Source organism: Oncorhynchus mykiss, chromosome 30, assembly GCF_057628025.1.
Source record: "Oncorhynchus mykiss isolate SJ-2025 chromosome 30, ASM5762802v1, whole genome shotgun sequence".
NCBI lineage: Eukaryota > Metazoa > Chordata > Actinopteri > Salmoniformes > Salmonidae > Oncorhynchus > Oncorhynchus mykiss.
This window is the reverse complement of record NC_143051.1, coordinates 37,093,224-37,116,518: the sequence shown is the minus strand read 5'-3', so window position 1 is coordinate 37,116,518 and position 23,295 is coordinate 37,093,224. Positions and strand designations below refer to the sequence as shown.

Below are 23,295 nucleotides of genomic sequence, written 5' to 3'. Positions count from 1 at the left end.
GTAGCCACATGTAGCCTGACCGGGTTCGAACTCAGGATACCTGTGACTGTCAGTCTTACATATTTTAGCCATTACACAAAGAGGCAAGAACCTCTAGATAAGGATGGTAGGTGTTGTACTAATGTCACTGCAATGTGAATGTGAGATAACCAGTGACATGTTGCGTAATATGAGGAACTAAGCTATTGCAAGTCACTGAACCACATTGAAACCCACCCCCATGCCCTCCAATGAGCGGAATGTGTTAGGCCACACGAGTTGCCAACATCATTTGTTGCTTCACTCCGTTCTGGACTCTTACAGAACAAATACAGTTTAACGTGATAACCTACAGTTTTACAGGATATAAGGGGTTTCTGTTACATTAAACTAAAGCTGTGGTCCTGCACTTGGTGAACAAGATCTAGTGAACTGTTAAGAAGATGCGGTTCTCCAGCTGATCTGACAGAAATGAACCAGGATCCTGAGGAGCAGAGTCCTGCTGCAGACAGCCGAACGCTGGCTTGGTGAGAGTGCCGAAGAGTCTTATCACCACCTTTTGGTCATTTCCTGCTTTACACGCCGGGAAAGAAAAGTTCTGGTCCCACTTCATTAAACTAACTTCAATTTATGAAGGCTTTATATATCATACATTTACCAATAACAGGGTAGGTTAGCATGTCTTGGGAGTATGACCTTTGACCCTGTAACTTTGTCACTCATCATTATTTATGATTAATTAAGAATGATCTGTAATCGTGGTAGCATCCACATTAAAGTGTTTGGTAACATATTCTATTCTTATTTACAATAAAAGTGTCTCCAAAATGGCACAATACTGTATTTGCCATTCATTTATTAAAGGCACAAAATCATCTTAAACACAAGCTAAATGAACTGCAATGCATCCAACAAGTCTGTGGTCACAAGCTTCATGTGGTCATTGCGTGCTAGGAATGTGGGACCAAAATGCTAAACGTTTGACTAATTTATTGATGAGAATCTTGAAGGGTGTCAATAAGTTTCACCTCTACCTTTTTGAGATTTTTTGTTGTTGTAATTGTTAAACCAAATCTCTTTCTCTGAGCAATTGCATTAGTATAAAATAGTAACATTTCCCAATGTTTTCTTTTTGCATACTATATAGCTCATTATTTGATTTATTCATTTTATATAGTCATTACTGCTCGTCTTTATCAAGGGTGTCAATCATTTCCGACCCTACGGTATATACGGATGCTTTGAAAATGATCTATAAGCTTATGTCATACTTTCTTGTTTGTAATGACTCATTATTATTACACTGTACTTACAGCAGTAATCTTAACCCTAGCTTCGTGTCCGTGACTCAGTTCAACCATAACCCTAACTCTAACTCTAACACTATCCCTAACCCTGGCTTCATGTCCACATCCCTGTGCAACCCTAACCCTAACTCTAACTCTATCCCTAACCCTGGCTTCATGTCCACATCCCTGTGCAACCCTAACCCTAACTCTAACTCTATCCCTAACCCTGGCTTCATGTCCACATCCCTGTGCAACCCTAACCCATGCATTAACCACAACCCTAAGGTTGATGTCCACATCCCGATTCAAACCTAACCATGGGGAAATTCTCCATTGGGTAAAAATCTGTCCTCTCCTCGACTCCTCCATCCCCGTCTCCTCCGTGACCCGGAATCCGATAAGTGGTTGCCATATATAGGAGAAATCTGTCCCGTATGATGCATTTTGCATCACATGATGCTGCGTTTTGCATCATATGACACAAAACACATCATAGGAGCCAAATGTCTGTATTTTGAAAGTTACATATCTTGAAAACTTGATTGCTGACATGCAAAAAGTTTGGGGACAACAATGGACAATTGAAACAAATACCGAAAGTAATCACAATATTATATTAGAGGAGCTATATCAGAACATTAGCAGGCGCCATTTTGTCAAAAGTTATTATGTTGGCTAGCCTAGCCTAGGTTAGCCACAAACCCATTAATCTCTATGGTTAGATCCCCAACAGTTTTCACTCGATCAATTTCCACATTTTAATTTGACAATTTCCACATAAAAGGTAAGCAGCACTCAGATAACCATTTCGACTGTAATATTTCAAATCAAATTTTATTTGTCATACAACAGTGGCATGCTTACGGGCAGAGAGAAAAATAATAACACAAGGAATACAGTGCATTCGGAAAGTATTCAGACCCCTTGGCTTGTCCCAAAGCCACTCCTGCATTGTCTTGGCTGTGTGCTTAGGGTCATTGTCCTGTTGGAAGGTGAACCTTCTCCCCTCCAGTCTGAGGTCCTGATCGCTCTACAGAAGGTTTTCATTAAGGATCTTTCTGTACTTCGCTTCGTTCATCTGTCACTCGTTCCTGACAAGTCTACCAGTCCCCGCTGCTGAAAAACATTCCCACAGCATGGTGCTGCGACCACCATGCTTCATCATAGGGATGGTGCCAGGTTTCCTCCAGACGTGAAGTTTGGCATTCAGGCCAAAGAGTTCAATCTTGGTGTCATCAGACCAGAGAATCTTGTTTCTCATGGTCTGAGAGTCTTTAGGTGCCCTTTGAAAAATTCCAAGCGGGCAGTCATGTGCCTTTTACAGAGGAGTGGCTTCTGTCTGGCCACTCTACCACAAAGGCCTAATTGGTGGAGTGCTGCAGAGATGGTTGTCATTCTGGAAGATTCTCCCATCTCCACAGAGGAACTCTGGAGCTCTGTCAGAGTGACCATCGGGTTATTGGTCACCTCCCTGACCAAGGCCCTTCTCCCCCGATTGCTCAGTTTGTCTGGGCAGCCAGCTCTCGGAAGTGTCTTGATGGTTGGAAAATGTCAGCGAGGACATTTGCTAGCTGGTCAGCGCATGCTCTATGTACACATCCTGGTAATCCGTCTGGCCCCGCTGCCTTGTGAATGTTAACTTGTTTAAAGGTCTTACTCACATCAGCTACGGAGAAAGAGATCACACAGTTGGCCGGAACAGGTGGTGCTCTCATGCATGGTTCAGTGTTGCTTGCCTCGAAGTGAACAAAGAAGGAATTTCGCTGGCCTGAAAGACTTGTGTCACTGGGCAGCTTGCGGCTGGGTTTCCCTTCGTAATCCGTGATAGTTTGCAAGCTCTGCCATATCGGACGAGCTTCAGAGCCGGCTTAAGTAAGATTCAGTCTTAGTCCTGTATTGACGTTTTGACTGTGATTGCTCGTCAGAGGTCGTAGCAGGATTTCTTATGAGTGTCTGGGGTAGTGTCTTGCTCTTTGGAAGCGGCAACTCTAGCCTTTAGTTCATTGCAGATGTTGCCTGTAATCCATGGCTTCTGATTGGCATATGTACGTACGGTCACTGTGAGGACGATGTCGTTGATGCACTTATTAATGAAGCCAGTGACTGATGTGGTAAACTCCTCAATGTTATTGGATGAATCCGGGAACATATTCCAGTCTGTGCTAGCGAAACGCTCCTGTGGTTTAGCATCCGCTTAATCAGACCGCTTCCGTATTGAGTGCGTCACTGGTACTTCCTGTTTGAGTTTTTGCTTGTAAGCAGGAATCAGGGGGATGGAGATAATTATGGTCAGACTTGCCAAATAGAGGGTGAGTATTGTTTTTGTTTTGTACTTTTTACCCTTTTTTTCTCCCTAATTTCATGATATCCAATTGGTCATTACAGTCTTGTCCCATTGCTGCAACTACTGTACGGACTCGGGAGAGGCAAAGGTCAATACGTCCTCTGAAACATGTCTCTGCCAAGCCCTTAACCAGCCACACCAATGTGTCGAGGAAACACCATACAACTGGTGACCGAAGTCAGCGTGCATGCGCCCGGCACACCACAAGGAGTCGCTAGATCGCAATGGGACAAGGACATACCATAGTGATGCCTCTAGCACTGCAAGAACGCTGTGCCACTCTGGAGGCTAAATGCGAAAGCTGAGGATTCGGTTGTAATAAAATAATCCATATTTTCCTTCATGTTCAATTTGGGCGGCCTACATTCCTAAGATTAGAAGAAAACTTTATTTTAAGGAATATTACTTTTTCGAAACAGAAGCTCTCTTATTAAAATTCCCACCCTCTCCCTGAATAAAAAACTTTTGCCCCGAAGGTGCTGCAAGCGGCTAAATTTGCACACGGTGCATGGTCACAAGGCTTCAAATACTAACACTGCTTGCATAGTCACTCAAACAATGATGCGTGGAACTTACCCTCTTTTGTGAGAGGATATCTATTTAGATGATGATAACGCTGAAAACATATAGTTTACATTAGTCCATTTAAAAATATAGATATTTTTGAGTGCATTTATATTTTGTCTTCTGTTTTAATTTCTCCGTCTAAATATATTGGCTGGGGGTTAATAGTGTAACTAGTTTTATTTGTTTACTGTCATCCCTGAAGCACGAAATCATGTTCAGAAACGATTCAGAGAAAACTCAACTGGTCACGGAGAAAGGCACCATGTATAGCATCACCATGGAAAGGTAAAGTATCCCGTTTATTTATTGTGTATTTAAAGTGTCAGGCTGTTGTTTTCAATGTTGTCATTTACATTTATGATATCTGAAAACAACTTGAGCAACTTGATGATGAGTTGATGTTTCTTTCACTTGAACCATATCCACATGAATAGGACGATATTATTATTTTATTGTGCTAATGAACGATTAGTCCTAGTTATCACATTTCATAAGCAGTCACATTTATTTTGACAGTTATGTTTTAATAATGTTTTATATACAGCAGACAGCCATGAGTTCACCTTTTTAGGCGTCCTCTGTACTCAAACTCAGCCTGGGCTCCTGCTAGGCTGGCTGATTTATAGTCTATAAACTTTTACACACGGTTCTAGTTCTGTGCTAGCTTTAGGAATGAACAAAATTGGAGGGTCAAGAACACGAGAATCCCCCTCTCTTGAAACTTGTGACGTTGGAAAATAAAGTTTGGCTGATGTCAATGCTGAACGAGGAGGGTGTTGAGCGCCCATGGTGAGTTTCGTTGACATATTATTTGAATTGCCATTGTTCATTTATTGAATAAAACGCAGTTTTTTAAATGATCTAAGATAGCCTATTACCCTTGCCCCAGTCATGCGTAAAACACTTTTTGCGCACGGGTTCCAATTTTAGGTTTGCAATTGCTCTGCAGTAAGTATGACAGGAGTTCAGCAGTCAGTTCACGCTCCTTCTGCGATGTTAAACTTAATTTAGGGCTAATTGTCATGCTTAGAGCGCACGGTATCTTTAGTTATTTAATAGCATCCACACCAAATCTGGCGTAATCACTCCCACAGTGTTGATTATTGAAGAATATAATTTATAAATGCCTAATGAGCTTAGTTCAACTGTCATACCCCCATCATAATCCAATATATAAGCTTGTTTTACTCCAATGTTTGCAAACATAGTAAATGTAAACACACACTACATAGCCTCAAATCATGGTTAAAGCTATAATTTTGATATCATTGATGGTCAGTCCTGAATTTGAGAGTGTTTACATTTCTCCAGCCTCAACCCTCAGCTTTTTACCATATCAGGGGTGAGGAAGAAGCTTTTTAAAAAATTGTTTCTACTGCTGATTGCTAAAGTAACTTTGAAAAGGTAGTTCACCACATCCAAACTAATTTGTGATAAATGATCATATCTAAATCTGAAATGTCATAGTCTAAAATTGGCAAAACAGATTAATCGGAAGTCAGATGTTAACAGAATGTGTAATTTGGCCTATTAAACACAAAAACGATGTTTCAAGTGAACATTGGGCAGGTCTGTTGCCCCCCAAAAAAGGAAATTCTTACCTACTTCACACATTTTTTTTGCACATTTTGGCAAAAAAACAAACTAGTGTATAGTTCCGGTAGTTAGCTAGACTGCTACATGGAAAATAAGTAATTTACTACTTAAAACTACCAAGATTTGAATTAAATTCAACTACTGCCAAGCTACTGCAAAATGTATTTCAATTACTAGTTGAACTACATGTACTGTAGTTCACTCCTCCCCAACACTACTCTCCCATCACATCCATTATCTGGTCCCTGGGTGGGGGATTTAAAGGAAGGATAGTCCAGGAGCTACAAGGTTGAACACAGTCAGTTAGCCTAACAGATGCAACTGGTTCAGTGTTCAGTAGTTAGTGGTGCAAAGGATCACAAAACTCACGGTTCGGATCACGGTTTTGAGTCGTGGATCGGATCATTTTTCAGATTAGCAAAAAACAACAACAAAAAAACAAAGGGAGACAAATATAACTCTGCTTTTCATTTTTATTACTTAAAGAACACTTAAAGCAAGGAACTTTTCAATGTTTAAATCAAATCTTAAAATAAATTATTCAATACTCAATTGATAAATTAAAGTGCAATATGAGGCATGAAACCTTCTTCCTTTGAACAACAGTGAATGAAAAAAAATGGCCCGTGTCCACATCATCAAAAAGAAATGTAAAAAAAAAAGAAAGAAAGCAAAGCAGAGCTGAGCTTATAACTTCAAATTCTTTTCCAAAAAGATGAGGGTGTCTACATTGTCTGGGGAGAGGGTAGACCTCTGCAGTCACTATGTCCCCTGCCGTGGAGAACACCCTCTCGCTAGGAACTGCTGTGCCAGGCACAGCCAGGTAGCATCTTGCCATCATGGCAATGTGAGGGTATTCACACTCATTGCTTTTCCACCATGCCAGTGGATCACCATCCACTGGAATGCCGCTTGCTGCCTTGTAGGATGCCCCCTCCTCTTTGATGGTGTTGGCAAACTTTTGTCCCTGAGAAGCTTCTTCATGGACAAATTATTTTGTGGAGGAGGTGCCTCTGAGTCTGCCCCCTGTCGGCTCTGTGGCTTGACCCTACAGAAAAAAATTACTTGATCTATTAAACTAAATAATTATTTATTTTCATATTTCATATAACTATAATTGTGGCAATAACATTTACACTCACAAACATTTAATAAAAGCCATTATTATTCCAAATCCAAAATTGATGATTCTAATAGCATAGACTAAGATTAGACTGCACTATATTTCTTATTTAAGTAATTCACTATTTTTTTTGACCTCTTCGGTGGCCACAGTCTCAGTGGTGAGATCACTGTATGTCCTCCGGTGTTGGGCAGGGTCTAGGTGAGACATGGACTTGAACCTTGGATCCAGTGCAGTAGCTCTATGAAGGTAGTCCTGTACATTAGGGGGGTATCTGGGGTTCAGGTCCTCTCTAATGGCAGCCTTGACATCTCTAGTGATGGTGTTGTCTTCCTCACTTGGGGCCATGGATTGTAGAATCCTTGTTTTCAGAGGTAGGATCATGGACACAGACGGTGCCGTTTCAGTGCTCAATAGAATTGCAACCGTTTTGAGGGGTTTGAACACCTGGAGGACCTCCTCTGCCACTTTCGCGTCATCATCAGACAAGGTGACGATGTCTTTATATTTTTTTTCAGGGTCTTGTCTGTCAGTGCAGCGTATACAGCTGCCTGCTGCTCAAGATGGTGCTCCAACATGTCATAAGTAGAGTTCCATCTTGTTGTGACATCGTGTATGAGCTTGTGGGTTGGTAGTTGTAGCATTTCGTGCTTGGTCTTAAGCACACGAGCGGCTGTTGTGCTTCAGGGGAAAAAGGAAACCACCTCCCTGATCCTCCCAAGGAGGCGGTTCATCTGGTTACCTGAGATTCCCATTTGGGATGCTAAATTGACCACACGTGCAAAGCAAGCTATCTGTGGCCCCAGTCCATCTTCTATCACTGCATTTACTTGGTTCTTGGCATTATCTGCGGTGATTGGGATATTGCTATTGGGCAATAGTGGGTGCGCCAGGGGCTTTCGTAGCGTGGCTCAAGCACTTTCCCCATATTTTTAAACCCTTTGTTTTCTACAACAGAGTATGGCCTCATGTCTGCAGCGATAAACATTCCAATAGATTTGGTGATGGCTTCAGCCCGGTCTGATTCTGCAGCAAAGGGCTGCTTAAATGCCGCGGTGAGAAGTTGTTGTCTCTTGGCTGAGTTGGCTCCCGTCACTGACACACCAGGGTGATGGCGCTTTAAATGTGTGGCCATGCTCAATGTATTTCCATGATCATATGGCTTTCTTGTGGCATTATTTCTACACACCGTAATGGTGTTGTCCACCACCCTTCTTCCGTCCTCATATTTGACAGGGAAGCCAGCCGTGGCTGTCAATTTTTCTTCTTTGCTTATTGCAACGCGAGCATCCGGGACTGATTCATTGGGATTCAACATGCTCCGTTCACGTGAACAGTGCACGCAACTGCTTTAAAACTAATAATAAAATCAACCTTCAGGCTTCAGAGTAAAACACAGCACACATCTGTCTTGTCTTTATCTTTTCACTGTGACTCTGCATCGAGATTTAGGGAATTATTACTTTGAAAAGTAACAGTGTCAGTGAAACTGTATTTCCCACTATGATGGTTAAACTTTGCAATTGATCCACGGTTCATGTACGTGCCAAACCGTGGGGGGGGGGGTTACACCACTATCAGTAGTACACGGATCAAGCAAAATAAAAGTCCCCAATGACCCCAATGTACCAATTTATGTCTCTCATAAGGCCTCTAGTTTAGGATATAACCCAGATAATGTAAATTGTCGACATTGGAGCTTATAAGGCCCCCTACCAACCTGGTTTTCCTGAGGGGTGTCCTTTCATGTACCAAACAGGCTCTGAAATGGAGGTGGACTGTATATGCTACTGACTGTATTTGGTGACCGTATTTGGTGACTCAATTTGGGTAGTATTCGCCCTGGGGTGTTGGAAAGAGGGGGTCAACAGTTGACTTTATGGCAGACAGTAAAAACACTTGAGGCACTGGGAATGCTACGGATTGTAACCACAACATACAACATTATTACAGTTTTAACGACGCTCACTAACTTAAAAATACTACAGACAGAAACATATTACTAAAAGATAAGTATGTCATGCTTAATGCATACAATGTAATTAACATCACAGACAATGTTATTAACATAATGGATGTAGAATTTCCATTTTGAGAAAGAAAACCCCTAACACTACACTGTTAATGAACAAACTGGCATTTTTTTTTTTCGCTCTGCCTCATGGCAATGTGTGGAATAGCAGGAAATTAGCTTTAAATCAGCAACATTTTCTCTCAGCCTCATGGCAAAATGTGTAGAATAGCATGAGATTAGCTATAAAGCTGCATATGTTTCTCTTTGCCCCAATGGCAAAATGTGTAGAATTGTAGGAAGTTTTTCTTTGCCACTGCCTGAGTGCCGATACTGAGAATTCATTTTGGGCTGTGGAAGTGCCTGAATGCGCAGCTGAGTGCAACAAGTAACGGCACACAAGGCGGGCACAACACGAGAGAGCCATCCTTTCATACAAACTCTGCTCAGCCTCAGTCTTTCTCTCTTCTTTCCATTCCCCCTCCTCCTCCTAATTCTTGGACGACTTTCATGACATCCATCTCGCTTGTCTGGTCTTTCTGGGCACAACACGAGAGGGACAGCCATTCTTACAGGCTCTACCTCAGTCTCTGCATTCTATCCCCCCTTCTCCTCCTCTCTCTTGGACGAATTTCACGACGTCCATCTCTCGTCTTCTCGCCCATTCCCCTTTTCATCCCCCTCTCCTCCTCAATTTTTGGATAATCCATATGCCTGTTGTCTTCTTTTCCTGTCCCCCCCCCCCGCACAGTGTGTCCACAGATGGGATAATGCAGAAGGAGAAGGACAGCAACATCAAGCATTGCCATGACAACAGCCAAGCTACGGAGGACAGGGAGCGGGAGAAGCAGTTGGCCAGGAAGAGGCTCTACGTGGTCTCGGCTGTCTGCTTGGTCTTCATGATCGGAGAGATCCTGGGTGAGGGGTTAAATGATACATGACTATTGGCTAGCCTGTCAATTAGTTAGTCAGTGAGTCTGTGTCTCTCAGTCAGGCAGTCAACAGTCAGTCAGTTAGTTGGTTAGTCGTTAGTGACATACTCCTCACTCTCTCTCGCTCTCTCTCACTTCTCTCTCGCTCTCCCTTTCTCTGCCTGTAGGTGGTTACTTTGCGGGGAGTCTGGCAGTGATGACAGACGCCGCCCACCTGCTGGTAGACTTCGCCAGCTTCATCATCAGCCTGGTGTCTCTGTGGCTCTCGTCCAGACCCGCCACACGCACACTCAGCTATGGCTGGCATCGTGCAGGTGAGATCATCAGCCTCATCATCATCATCATCGTCATTATTTGTCTTTATCATCGTCATCATCATCATCATCACCTTCATCTTAATCATGATCATCATTATCATAAAATGCTCACCCTCATCATCACTGCCATCTTCATCAATAATCAATACATGCTGTATCCCAATCTCATGATCCACTTAATGCGTGTGCTTTATACCCTTTCAGGAACAAGTAAGTTGAAGTGGAGTAATTTAATGTGTTTATAGAATAGCATTCCTACGGTTGTTTGTAGCATTGTGATTTATGTATCATGGCCTTTACAATAGGAACCTGGCAGTAGATTCTTAAAAAAAAAAAATCAGATACCATTAGATGCATCGATTCGCTTTCAGGCGAATATTTGTGCATAGGACAATGATTCACGTTTCAACTAGAGTTTTGTAAAACTAGGCTACCTGGGTCTCTAATTGGAGACCTTTTCCTCTTGGCTCTCACTATGTGGTACGTTTGGCACTGCTGGAAATATCAAATGGGTTTTTCTGCAGCTCTTTACTGTAATATATCCGTCCCATCACATTTCTCTCACTATGGTCTCTGATTAAAACGTCACGTGTTCTCTTTCTCTCCTCTCCTGTGTGTCCCCTCTCCCTCTATCCTCTAGAGATCTTGGGTGCTCTCCTCTCGGTGGTGACCATCTGGCTGGTGACAGGTGTGCTGGTTTACCTGGCTGTGCAGCGCCTCATCAGCGATAATTATGAGATCGAGGGGACCATCATGCTCATTACTTCAGGCTGCGCTGTGCTGGCAAACATCATGTGAGTCCACCGACGCCAAAACGCAGCCCATTCGTTACGGACTGTCACAGTCAACAGGGCTGGGGTCATTTCCTTTTCAATTCAGTGGCTGAGCTGAAATTCACTTCCTGAATTGAATTTTAAATTAAATTAAATTCCATTCATGAATTGACTTCATCTTTGGAATTGACATAGTCTGCTGTGACCATGACTAATGTAGTGTTTACAAATGACGACTACGGATGACAGACAAGCTGAGAAAGTGACGTGGATTTCCGTGGGCTTTAGTCCCTGTAAGTAGTATTTCTGTGTTGTTAATGGTTCCCCGTTAGGGCTAGATATTGGTGACTCACAGGTGAAAATCAAACCACAGTATTTGGATAGTTTAGATTTTCCATCTGTAGATGCTCTACAGATGGTCATACTATCAGCAAACTGTCTGTTAATAAGCAACTGCTTGCTAAGGTTACTGTTAGGGTTAGGTTTAGAATAAGGTCAAGGGTTAACATTAGGGTTAGAGCTAGAGCTAGGGTTATGGTTAGTAGATAGTTAGTTGAAATGTTACTGATAGTCTGTAGAGCAGTGTTACTCAACAGTAGCAAGTAGATATACAGGTATTGTCACGTAAACAGCCTACAGACATCTTCGAAAGCAGGAAGCATCCATGTATAATGCTTCATAATGTGTTGTAAACATATATGAGCATTTATAATGCCTAATAACAATGCTTTTAATATGTTATGTCTTTCTGAATGTCCTGTGGGCAGTATGGCTTTCACCTTGCACCAGTCTGGGCATGGGCACAGCCACGGGGGCCTCAGCAGTGGGCACGGCCACAGCCACAGCACTAACGACAAGAGCAAGCATGGGCACAGCCACAAGAGCAGCCACTCGCACAGTAACGGTAACCAAGAAAACCATTCCCATGGAAATGGCGACGTGGAGCAGCACAATGGGGTGGACGGTCAGCAGCAGAAGTCGGCGGGGTCACGACCTCAGGCCAACGCCAGCGTGCGCGCTGCCTTCGTGCATGTCGTGGGAGACCTGCTCCAGAGCATCAGCGTGCTGGTCAGCGCCATCATCATCTTCTTTAAGGTCAGAGGTCAACTGGGGTGACGTGGGAGATGGGGATCAACTGGGGTGACGGGGGAGGTAGTGGTCAACTGGGGTCATGTGGGAGGTAGTGGTCAACTGGGGTCATCGAGGTAGTGGTCAACTGGGGTGACGTGGGAGGTAGTGGTCAACTGGGGTGACGTGGGAGGTAGTGGTCAACTGTGGTGACGGGGAGGTAGTGGTCAACTGGGGTGACGTGGGAGGTAGTGGTCAACTGGGGTGACGTGGGAGATGGTGATCAACTGGGGTGACGTGGGAGATGGTGATCAACTGGGGTGACGTGGGAGATGGTGATCAACTGGGGTGACGTGGGAGATGGTGATCAACTGGGGTGACGTGGGAGATGGTGATCAACTGGGGTGACGTGGGAGATGGTGATCAACTGGGGTGACGTGGGAGATGGTGATCAACTGGGGTGACGTGGGAGATGGTGATCAACAGGGGTGACGTGGGAGATGGTGATCAACAGGGGTGACGTGGGAGATGGTGATCAACTGGGGTGATGTGGGAGATGGTGATCAACTGGGGTGACGGGGGAGGTAGTGATCAACTGGGGTCATGTGGGAGGTAGTGGTCAACTGGGGTCATGTGGGAGATAGTGGTCAATTGGGGTGACGGGGGAGGTAGTGGTCATTTGGGAGGTAGTGGCCAACTGGGGTGACGGGGGAGGTAGTGGTCAACTGGGGTCATGTGGGAGGAAGTAGTCAACTGGGGTGATGGGGGAGGTAGTGGTCATTTGGGAGGTAGTAGCCAACTGGGGTGATGGGGAGGTAGTGGTCAACTGGGGTGATGGGGAGGTAGTGGTCAATTGGGGTGATGGGGAGGTAGTGGTCATTTGGGAGATAGTGGCCAACTGGGGTGACGGGGGAGGTAATGGTCAACTGGGGTCATGTGGGAGGAAGTAGTCAACTGGGGTGATGGGGGAGGTAGTGGTCAACTGGGGTGATGGGGGAGGTAGTGGTCAACTGGGGTGATGGGGAGGTAGTGGTCAACTGGGGTGATGGGGAGGTAGTGGTCAACTGTGGTGATTGGGAAGTAGTGGTCAACTGTGGTGATTGGGAGGTAGTGGTCAACTGGGGTGATGGGGAGGTAGTGGTCAACTGGGGTGATGGGGGAGGTAGTGGTCAACTGGGGTGATGGGGGAGGTAGTGGTCAACTGGGGTGATGGGGAGGTAGTGGTCAACTGTGGTGATGGGGAGGTAGTGGTCAACTGGGGTGATGAGGAGGTAGTGGTCAACTGGGGTGATGGGGGAGGTAGTGGCCAACTGGGGTGACGGGGGAGGTAATGGTCAACTGGGGTCATGTGGGAGGAAGTAGTCAACTGGGGTGATGGGGGAGGTAGTGGTCAACTGGGGTGATGGGGGAGGTAGTGGTCAACTGTGGTGATGGGGAGGTAGTGGTCAACTGGGGTGATTGGGAGGTAGTGGTCAACTGGGGTGATGGGGGAGGTAGTGGTCAACTGTGGTGATGGGGAGGTAGTGGTCAACTGTGGTGATTGGGAGGTAGTGGTCAACTGTGGTGATTGGGAGGTAGTGGTCAACTGGGGTGATGGGGGAGGTAGTGGTCAACTGGGGTGATGGGGGAGGTAGTGGTCAACTGGGGTGATGGGGGAGGTAGTGGTCAACTGGGGTGATGGGGGAGGTAGTGGTCAACTGGGGTGATGGGGGAGGTAGTGGTCAACTGGGGTGATGGGGGAGGTAGTGGTCAACTGGGGTGATGGGGAGGTAGTGGTCAACTGGGGTGATGGGGGAGGTAGTGGTCAACTGGGGTGATGGGGGAGGTAGTGGTCAACTGGGGTGATGGAGAGGTAGTGGTCAACTGTGGTGATGGGGAGGTAGTGGTCAACTGGGGTGATGGGGGAGGTAGTGGTCAACTGGGGTGATGGGGAGGTAGTGGTCAACTGGGGTGATGGGGGAGGTAGTGGTCAACTGGGGTGATGGGGAGGTAGTGGTCAACTGGGGTGATGGGGGAGGTAGTGGTCAACTGGGGTGGAGAGGGCGAAGGGGTGAGAAGATTAGGACTGAGGCACAATGGGCATGTTAGATAAGGATGAGGCGGATGTTCGTGTTGACACACTCTTCCTGGCTTTCGTAAAATGTCCTTTTGATCGGGTCATTTAGATAGCTGAGTACTCATTGCATTAGAATGAAACATACAATATGTCACATGCTCAAAGAGTGGCCCAAATAGAGCCCCGACAACGTTAGGTTATTAGTCTAATTTCATAGATTAAGTTAAAGTATTTTTGAATTTGCATAAATTGTACATAAATACTATTGAAAACTCTCAGCAAAACACAATGGAATTTAAATAATTGAAAGAATCAATCAGTAATTGATGGAAGATCATATAACTTCTAGTTAGCGGCAATTTACTGTATTATAAATTGTTGACTTTATCCACTTTGGGATTTATTGCCTTGTGCCCCATGCCGAGGCTGCAAAAATGACACTCTCGACAAATTAATTAAGTATCATTGCGGTACACTCTGCGTCTGTTACCGTAGTTTACTGTTAATTTCACAGTAAGTCCAGTGTGACTTTTAGACTCCCCCCCCCCCCCCCCTTCCTTCCTGTGTGTGATAATCTCTCAAAATCTTCATGTGCTGAGCATGCACCTCCGTAGGCACTGAAATCTACTGCGTCATGTTCTCAAAGGTAACTCCAAAGCTAGAGATTGATGTATTTTTTTTTAACTGATATTGCTAGCAGGCAATCCTCAATAGAATGATCCCTTTTGTGATGCTGTACAAGCACAAACGTTCATGTGTTTCTAACGTGAGATCGAGATGTATGTTTTACCACAAGTATTACCACAAGTATGTCTTCCCACAAGTATGTCTTTTAACTCAAGTTAAATATATTGGGCGGAAAATAGATCATGCAATGACAATGTAATGATTACGGTCCTTACTCTCGCTTTCTCTTTGTTTCCCACAGCCTGAGTATAAGATAGCTGACCCGATCTGTACGTTCCTGTTTTCCATGTTTGTCCTGGGAACCACCATCACCATTATGAGAGACATCCTGCTTGTCCTCATGGAAGGTAATACGGGGAGTTCTCTCTATCGTCCCTGTTTCGGGATTATGTCAAAGTAGACGTCTTATTGTAGACGAGGAATGATTTATAGGGATGACAGCCATAAGGATATGATTTGTGCAAGAGTTGACGATTGCAACATGTCTAAAACTTTTATGATCACAAGCGTTGCCCAAAAGTTGCCCAAGAGGCCCATCTTTTGTGCCCAGTCCCCCCTCTCTGTGTGTGCGTTTGCGTGTAATGAAATCCATCTCTCTCTCTCTTTCCCTCCCTCCCTCTCTTATTTCTCCCCAGGTACCCCAGCTGGAGTGAAGCACGGTGAGGTGAGGGATCGGCTGCTGGCAGTGAAGGGGGTGAAGTCTGTCCATAGCCTCCATATCTGGGCCCTGACTATGAACCAGACGGTGCTCTCAGCCCACGTGGCTATAGGTGAGTGTAGGCTGTCAGTAATCTCCTGTTATGTTACAACTCCCATATGTGATGATGGCTTTATTGTGTCCCTGACACTTTTTTTTCGCTTGTCATGCACCCGAGAATGAAACATTCTGCGGAAATGCCACTGCTGTTTCCACTATATGTGTGCACTGCTTGTGACTTGACTTGATCAGACCGTAGTGACTTGCGAAATTGTCAGTTGGTCAGTGTCATCATAGTTGCATTTCCTTTCCCTCCACAGATGACATAGTGGATGCCCAGCCAGTCCTAAGGGAGATGACCCAAACCTGCTTCTCCAACTACAACTTTCATTCAGTCACCTTACAGCTGGAACAGCAGGCCGACCAGAAGCCTGGGTGTAGTCTGTGTGAGGACCCCAAAATGTAGACACCTGTTTAAGCCCATGGGAGAGGCCAGGAGCCCAGAGGAATGAGGCTAAGTTAAGCTACCTAACCAGGATTTAGTTGTAGCCTGGACACACCCTTTTGGCAAGTGGACCAGGAACATATTGGAACTGATTTCTCGCACCTCACATTTGTACCGCTAGAGTTCCTGCACATTTGATAGAATGCGGTCTAAAATATTGCGGCGTTGTGGCACCTTAATATAAACAGCACTCCAAATAGAATAGAACACAACTTTTTTTGACTCTATGTTACAGCGAACAACTTGCAGTGCAGTGTCTCTCTGGAGGAGTACCGGCACATATTTCAGTCCACTTCAGGCTCTGCTTTTGGCTGATCAATCATGGATATTGGACCAGAGGGGTATACTACAAAGCAGGTTCAATGTTTTAGGGCTCTATTTTCAGCTGGCGGTAAGGAGGCGCTAGTGTCATACGCAAGTTAGTTTGCAATTTCGTCACAATTTAGACGTCTAACATCAGCATGCTTATGCTCAGATGGGAGGAGTGTAAATATTTTAGGCGTGCCCTTAAAAACATGATCCAAAGTACTAATTTCAGCCGGCACTGGCAGGGATATTTAAGACCGATCAAAAGCTGGTTTTAATGGTAACGCAGTTGGTTATGGTATGAATTTTGACAGCTGAAACACAGCCTATCCAGCCGTGACGCGCACACTGCCCACATGAACATGGAACAAGATGTGATTTGGTACCTGTATACTTCGTATTGAGAAACATAAAACGTTTGTGTTTTTCCCCCATTTTATTTGATTAAAAACCAAGCATAGCCTCCCCTCTCAATGAAGGCTGTTTTCTTTTTGTCCTGACCAATGTAATCAAGTAGGCTAGACAAGACCGTCGATAAAGGGTTTGGCTCGTGAGACCGCTTGGAAATAAATCTTAATCACCCAAGCTTTATTAAAATACTGTATCAAGTTTGAAAGGAGCAAAACAGTGAGCTGACATTCCCTTTTTATCTGTGCATTGTAGGCAGGCCTACATTATTTTAGCCATGCTTTGGACGTATGTAAGACTCCCTCCTTGATGTAGGCTACATGTGTCCATGTCCATCGTGAAAGGAGAGATGAGAACCTCTGTGAATACCGGTGAACATTGTATTTAGAAGTTATTTTCATGTAACAATTGCTTGTTTTCCATTTCAACTTTAAAAAAAAAATCCAAGCCCTCCACAGACTACCCTTACCCTAGAACTACTATAGCGAAGGCTGCTTCAACAGCAATGCGTTGTGTTTTTTTTTTTTATGATGGTGATTTTGTGATATCATTACATTTGACATGCATTTATTGTTGAAAAAAAATAAAACAGATTTCTTGCTTTTTGTTTAATTTTATTAAAACAAACTCATTATAATTTTCAGTGTGAATTTAATCTTTCTTATTGACAACATTTGGCATGTCCATGCTCAGCCATAATGCAATTTACAGTAGGCCTAGCCCCTAAATCAGTGCGAATGCTATTGAAGCAACAATGTGGACTGCTAACAGGTTCAAGTTTAGCAAATACGGGATCTACATTTAGTTATTTTCTTTCTGTAAGCTGTTTAACAAACTATAGTGGACTAACATTGGAATTTGAGTTGATCCCAAGATAATATATACAAGACTGTATATACACAAATTGAAGCAACCACATATTTAGCCATGGAGCACGTTCTGATTGGCCAGTGAGGGGGTCAAGCCTCAACACACCCACAACTTATTTATTCATCAAATCCCAGCCCTTTTGAGCCACCGCCAGCAACTGCGCAAATAGTTGTGGTTGTAAAAATAGCAAAAATATTTTGGACACATCCTCGAACCTATAGCGCTACTGCCAACGCTTAGATTGACGATTGCGTTAGGTTTGTTAAGATAGAGTTAATTTCCCGCAATTCTATACATTCTGCCATGGGGTGTAGAGAAGATTTAGCAATTTTATAACACATTTCTTGCAATTCTACTCATTTTGTCATGGGGTGGAGAGGAAATGTAGCAGTTTTACAGCGACACATTTTGCCATTGGTTGGAGAGTTTTTAATAATTCGACCATGATTACAAGTTTAGATCATTTACCCCCCCCCCCCCCAATTGACTCAACAACCAACCAAAAACACATATCTAAGAAATGAACCAGGAAAATCAATAAGTTATTTGGGGTTGTTTATCAAAGATAGCTGGCTAACTCACTGATCCTGCTTTGTATTTTACCCCTTTTGTTGTGGTTAGTTTGTTTATCTCTGAAAGCTGAGGTGGTCATTCTATAGTCACAAGAAAGTGCCTCTGTGCCAACATTCCCAAAGAAGTAAAGATTGAAGAGATCAGGGATGGGGTGCCATAGCTGATCACAGGCTTGAAAGTGTTGCACCATGAATTATATTTATATATGTTTTTGTCTTACTGTAAGTCCACATATTAAAATGTAATTTGAGTGCTTAATGGTTTAAGTGTCTATATTGAAATGGTGGTCACTGTATCGTTTAAAGAACATTAGATGAAACCGCACGGTGTTAGATGCTAATAATTAAGAGAACAAAACCGTCCTTATATTTAAAATACTGATTTGAATAAAATCTACTGTTGTCAATAACCATGTTTGCCCTTTTGCCTTCTGCTATAGTTCCTGATAAGGATACGGGTTGCTCAGCAACACAGCACTCAGTGGATCCATTGTCTCTTTGCACACCTTGATCCCTTTTCATTTCCCTGTCCCCTCCTCGACCTTCAGCCAGTCTGGTGCAGCTGTAGGCCGTCAATGCAATGGATCAGCCATCTTGGGTCTCAAGGGTCCCTTTAGTGTTACTGACCCAGTATCATATACACATCTCTGGTTTGGCCTCACCCTCCCTTAAAAGGGAGACTTCAATCAGTCTGTCGAAAATCAGACCCTGATAACATGAATTGATCAAATGTACACAGGGGAAAGGTTCAGTTTGTGTACTGAAAGCTATTAGGGGGTATTTGAAACATGTAGAATAAGTCAATTAAGGAAGGGAGAGTCAGTGATTAAGTATGCATTTTGTTTTGGAGGTCTAACTTGTTTTGTTGTAGCAAACCATTTCAGCAAGGCTATCACAAGCTCTCTAGAATGTGTGAGTGGATCAACATTTAACCTCTGCATTTGCACTCCACTCTGTGGGCTGTGTGAGCATGACTCGGCAGATTAGAGCAGCGTGTGTGTGTTTAACATCTGATTGATGGATTGTGTTTCCCTGAAATCAGCTGACCCCTGGCAGTATCCCATCTCCTGTGCACCCCATCCTCTTTGCACCCTGCTTTTGTCTGCTCTACATTACTCTCTCTCACACACACACACACACTCTTTGCACCCCACTCTACTCAGCTCACACACACACAGAGACAAACACACAGAGAAAGTTAAGCCCTTTATCCAACTGCTGCTCTGGCAGTCACTGTTGGGCTGAAATTCGCACAGGATTCCACATGAGGCAGAGGGGCACAGAACCGTGCAATTTAGCCCTACTCCTATATTATCTCTCTCCTTGTCTGTAGCTTGGTCCATTCTCTCTTTTAATCCTCTTCAACGTGAGACACTGTCCTGGTTGAAGTGGGAGAGCAGACTATTGTGCACTGTGCCCCTCCCGAACCTAACCCTGGAGAAACAAGATCAGAGTGTTTTTAATTAAAGCACGAGACGGCTGAGTCTGGTAGATAATCCGATTTAGCCTGATATCCCTCAGCAGTCATTATATGGTTCACGTTTCCTATCCCCTCACTGGGAGTTTTCCCTCCCAACACTCTGGGGCCTTCAATCTGGCCATAGTTGAGGCTCTCTGCTGGTTTGGTGTAGGTGATCTGTACACCCTGAAATCACACCAAGGTCATCAATGTCAGCCTATCTTATATTTAAGAAGTTTCTAAGTGGTTAGAATATGTGTCATAGAGCAAATCTCTCTTCTTAAATATAGTAGCCTATTTATTCAATGTTTGTATAATTCATGGTAATTGAACAGTATTTGAGAACACTTCTCTATCAACTATGTGCTTTATCTCTGTCTGTGCTTGAGGGTGTTCAGGTAAGGTATGGTCATTGGAAACACATGTTAAGTATAGATTCTGTATCAGATGCGAAATTTGTCTTCATCTTAATGGACTTTGAATATTCATAAGTCTGTTATAAAGACTTAAACACTACAGGCACGACACAACAGAACCAGAATTGTGTCAACATATTTTGTGCAAATGCCTCAAAATAGAGCCACGTGTCACACCAAGCCTCAGTTATTCAATATTCATATGTGGGAAACAAATTATAACCTAGGAAATTAGAATCTAACAACCTGTGACAAGCCAGATTTGAACTCATTCATCGTGGTAAACTAAACGGCACTCTTTTTCGCAAATTAAGGTGTCAGCAGCCAAGTGAACTGACATGGCGTTTCTGTGCCCGTTTCTGTCTCAGCAGCTTACACAGAGAGCTTTAGAGAGAAGAAAATAAAACCTGTCTCAAGGTTTACAATTACCCAACTCAGCCTCCCACACTAGATAAATTGACATTTAAATCCATCCCGTAGCCATATAACCCCACATTTGAAGGAATAATGGAAATTAAGTAACAGGCATTATTTTCAAACTTCAGCTTCACTCAAGCCTGAAGAAGCCTTTCATTTTTTCAATAAAACCCTCTCTTATTCTCCTTGTCACTCAGAGCAGCAATTTAGCACGGCAGGGCGCACAGGATGAGTAAGTATCTATTTCAGGCACATCTTGTGTTTGATACTTTAATTTAAATAAAGATAACTCGTAACAGATTGCTTTGTGAGCTATGAATGGAAACCTAGCAGAGAATTATAGTTTTTGTCTATTCTACCATTAATAACATAGGATTAGGGGCTCACACAAGTTTGAATGGTGTTTTTTTATACAAAGAGGAAGATTATGATGACACATGACACGTTAGGGATGATCCCAGCTAAATCGTATACAAATACAGTAAGTCACTTCACCAAAAAGTTTAAATAGGCCAGAGGGTTGAAAGATAAATTATACAGGGCAGTGTTGATCGCAGAATGACCACCAGGTGTCGCTTTTACACAGGTGAACTTGCAGTGGAGCTCTGCTCTACCGTAACATCATGAGTGGGTTATTAAACACCTATATTTGATGTATTTTTTTTTTGTATTAGAGTGTTTTTTCATAGTCACCAATACATTTCAGTGCAATCAATGGCAGCAACAATAATCCACATTTTTAAAGCTGGAATCCTTAATTGAAACAATAACAAAGTGTCACCTCACATGTGTTTTGATAGAAAGCTGATGGATATGGGCCTGGAGAAATTGTATTTTAGAGCTCTGTTTGCAAGGACTGACCATCCATGATCTCAAAAGTACAGCTTTAACCATGTTTTGAGGCTATACAGTGTTTGTATACAAACATTGGAGTATAACAAGCGGGGTACGACAGTTAAACTAAGCTCATTAGGCATGTATAAGTTACATTCTTCAAGAACCAATGGGTATAGGTAATGTTGCTAGCAACCAAGGAGTAAAGCTTTAATAAACGCTCATATTTCATGCTTTACGGTTAAGATACTCAATGTAAGGTCTCGCGATGTTTGACACTTTCGATATCCTGGAGAAAAGGAACTTGACACACATGTCAACAAAAAATATACATTAATACTAGCTAGCACAGGTAAGTTTACGTATTGCGTTTTTAGTCGGTTGGACAATATGAAAAGCGCCAAAGTCAACTTTTTGTTTTGTATAGCAAGAGGACAAATGCATGTTAAAGCTATTTGAAATAAATATTGTCTCGTTTGCTAACATCTTGCTGTCTGTAGCCAGCAACGTTAGCCATCTAGCTAAATAAACCGTTATTACGTTAACTGTGGCGTGTGAAGTTGTGGTGCAACGTTGCAGATACAATGCATAGAGCTGTCCGTTTACACTGATGTAAGTGTCCGTGCCTTCCAGAAATGTACTGTATACAGTTAATTTGCCTGGCTATTTTAGTGCATGTGAATTGCTATGTTATTGAAGGGTGGAGCCTTTTTTATATTTTTTACAAAGGCTTCAAAAACACCGAAATACGTCCTTTTAGAAATGGCAAAGCCCTCGGTATAGTGATCCGGGGCTTTAGATGTTGTGCACATGAAATTATGTCCTTCCGAACTTTATCTGCAACGTTATATTCCCTTTTGTGCGACTCGAGCCGTTTCCCCTGTCACTATACGGAGAGCGTAGCCATTTCTAAAAAGACGTAACGTTAGTGTTTGAGCCGTGGTTATTATTATCATTTTTAAAATAGATTTGGTTGTAAAAACCAGAACGTGTCATTCAACTTCAGTTGCACCTTCTGCAGTAGCTGCACCTTGATTGCTATTATTCATCTCATCATCATGACTTACAGTTCACTAGAGCCTCAGCTTGTAGACTATGCCATAGACCAATGGTCACTAGTAAAAAAAGAAAAACAAGTGATGGGTCTCTTCTACCCCTACCCAAGTTTGCATGTGGAAAGGAGGAGGCTGATCCGTACTCTGATAGTGGAGTCTACTGGCCCTTTGCTATTTTCCCCATGTGCGAAGTTGTTGCGCCCTACCTTCAGCACCATGGGGACGAGGCACACCAAAGACGAGGCACAGACAGCAACTGGGGCCTCCCCCCTGAGGAATGAACTTGGCAGTGTCAAAGAGGCTGCCTCAAAGCCAGAGGGCTGCAAGGCTTAGACTGACAAAGGTCTCAGCCTGGAAGAGGTTTAACAGCTACCTGAGTAAGGTGAGATCTTCAGTGAACCTCCAGGGTGGAGGCCTGGGAAAACTGTTGCCTGCCTTAATTTCAATAAAAATAAATAATTTTAATGACCGCTCCTGTGTTTCTTTTACCTTAGTTAAGATAAGAAATAAATAGATATACAGTACCTTCGGGAAAGTATTCAGACCCCTTCACTTTTTTCACATTTTGTTATGTTAAAACAATTAAAATCCTCAGCAATATACACACTACCCCATAATGACAAAGTGAAAATGTAGAAAAAATAAAAGTATTTAGACCCTTTTCTATGCTCAGGTGCATCCTGTTTCCATTGTTCTTCCTTGATGTTTCTACAACTTGATTGGAGTCCACCTGTGGTAAATTCAACTGATTGGACAAGATTTGGAAAGGCACACACCTGTCTATATAGGTCCCACAATTGACAGTGTATGCCAGGGCCAAAATCAAGCCCTGAGGTGGAAGGAATTGTCCGTAGAGTGCCGAGACAAGATTGTGTCAAGACACAGATCTAGGGAAGGGTACCAAAAAATATCTGCAGCATTGAAGGTCCCCAAGATTAGTGTAGTGTCGTGGTGTGTATTTTGTCCTGTATTTAATTTTTAAATCCCAGCCCCTGTCCCCCCAGGAAGTATTTT

At 43.4% G+C, this 23,295-nt stretch overlaps 2 protein-coding genes across 15 annotated transcripts in view; both read left to right on the top strand.

The window, feature by feature from the left end:
• The first annotated feature begins 225 nt into the window (after nt 1-225).
• On the top strand, nt 226-17,301 carry LOC110488409 (proton-coupled zinc antiporter SLC30A8). Of its 3 annotated transcripts, XM_036970986.2 has the most exons (9): nt 226-506; nt 4,382-4,464; nt 9,661-9,827; nt 10,009-10,155; nt 10,799-10,952; nt 11,699-12,026; nt 14,984-15,089; nt 15,378-15,512; nt 15,760-17,301. In XM_036970986.2, the coding sequence occupies exons 2-9, from the start codon at nt 4,391-4,393 to the stop codon at nt 15,903-15,905; spliced, it is 1,257 nt and encodes a 418-aa protein (XP_036826881.1). In that variant the 5' UTR covers nt 226-506; nt 4,382-4,390; the 3' UTR covers nt 15,906-17,301. The 3 variants fall into 3 exon arrangements, with proteins under 3 accessions (XP_036826881.1, XP_036826882.1, XP_090084688.1); XM_036970987.2 differs by lacking the exon at nt 4,382-4,464 and having other exon boundaries at nt 244-506; XM_090228562.1 differs by lacking the exons at nt 226-506; nt 4,382-4,464 and adding an exon at nt 4,760-4,968.
• Nucleotides 17,302-21,463: 4,162 nt separating this feature from the next.
• LOC110488406 (mediator of RNA polymerase II transcription subunit 30) overlaps nt 21,464-23,295 on the top strand; it is a 39,625-nt gene continuing 37,793 nt past the window's right edge. For 2 of the 12 annotated variants that reach the window (XM_090228187.1, XM_090228190.1), the window contains exons 1-2: nt 21,497-21,578; nt 22,392-22,663. The gene's annotated coding sequence lies outside the window, so the exon portion shown is untranslated. Of the gene's footprint in view, nt 21,839-22,391; nt 22,664-23,295 lie in introns of all 12 variants that reach the window. The other 10 variants (XM_090228189.1, XM_090228196.1, XM_090228192.1 and 7 more) reach the window with 9 other exon arrangements.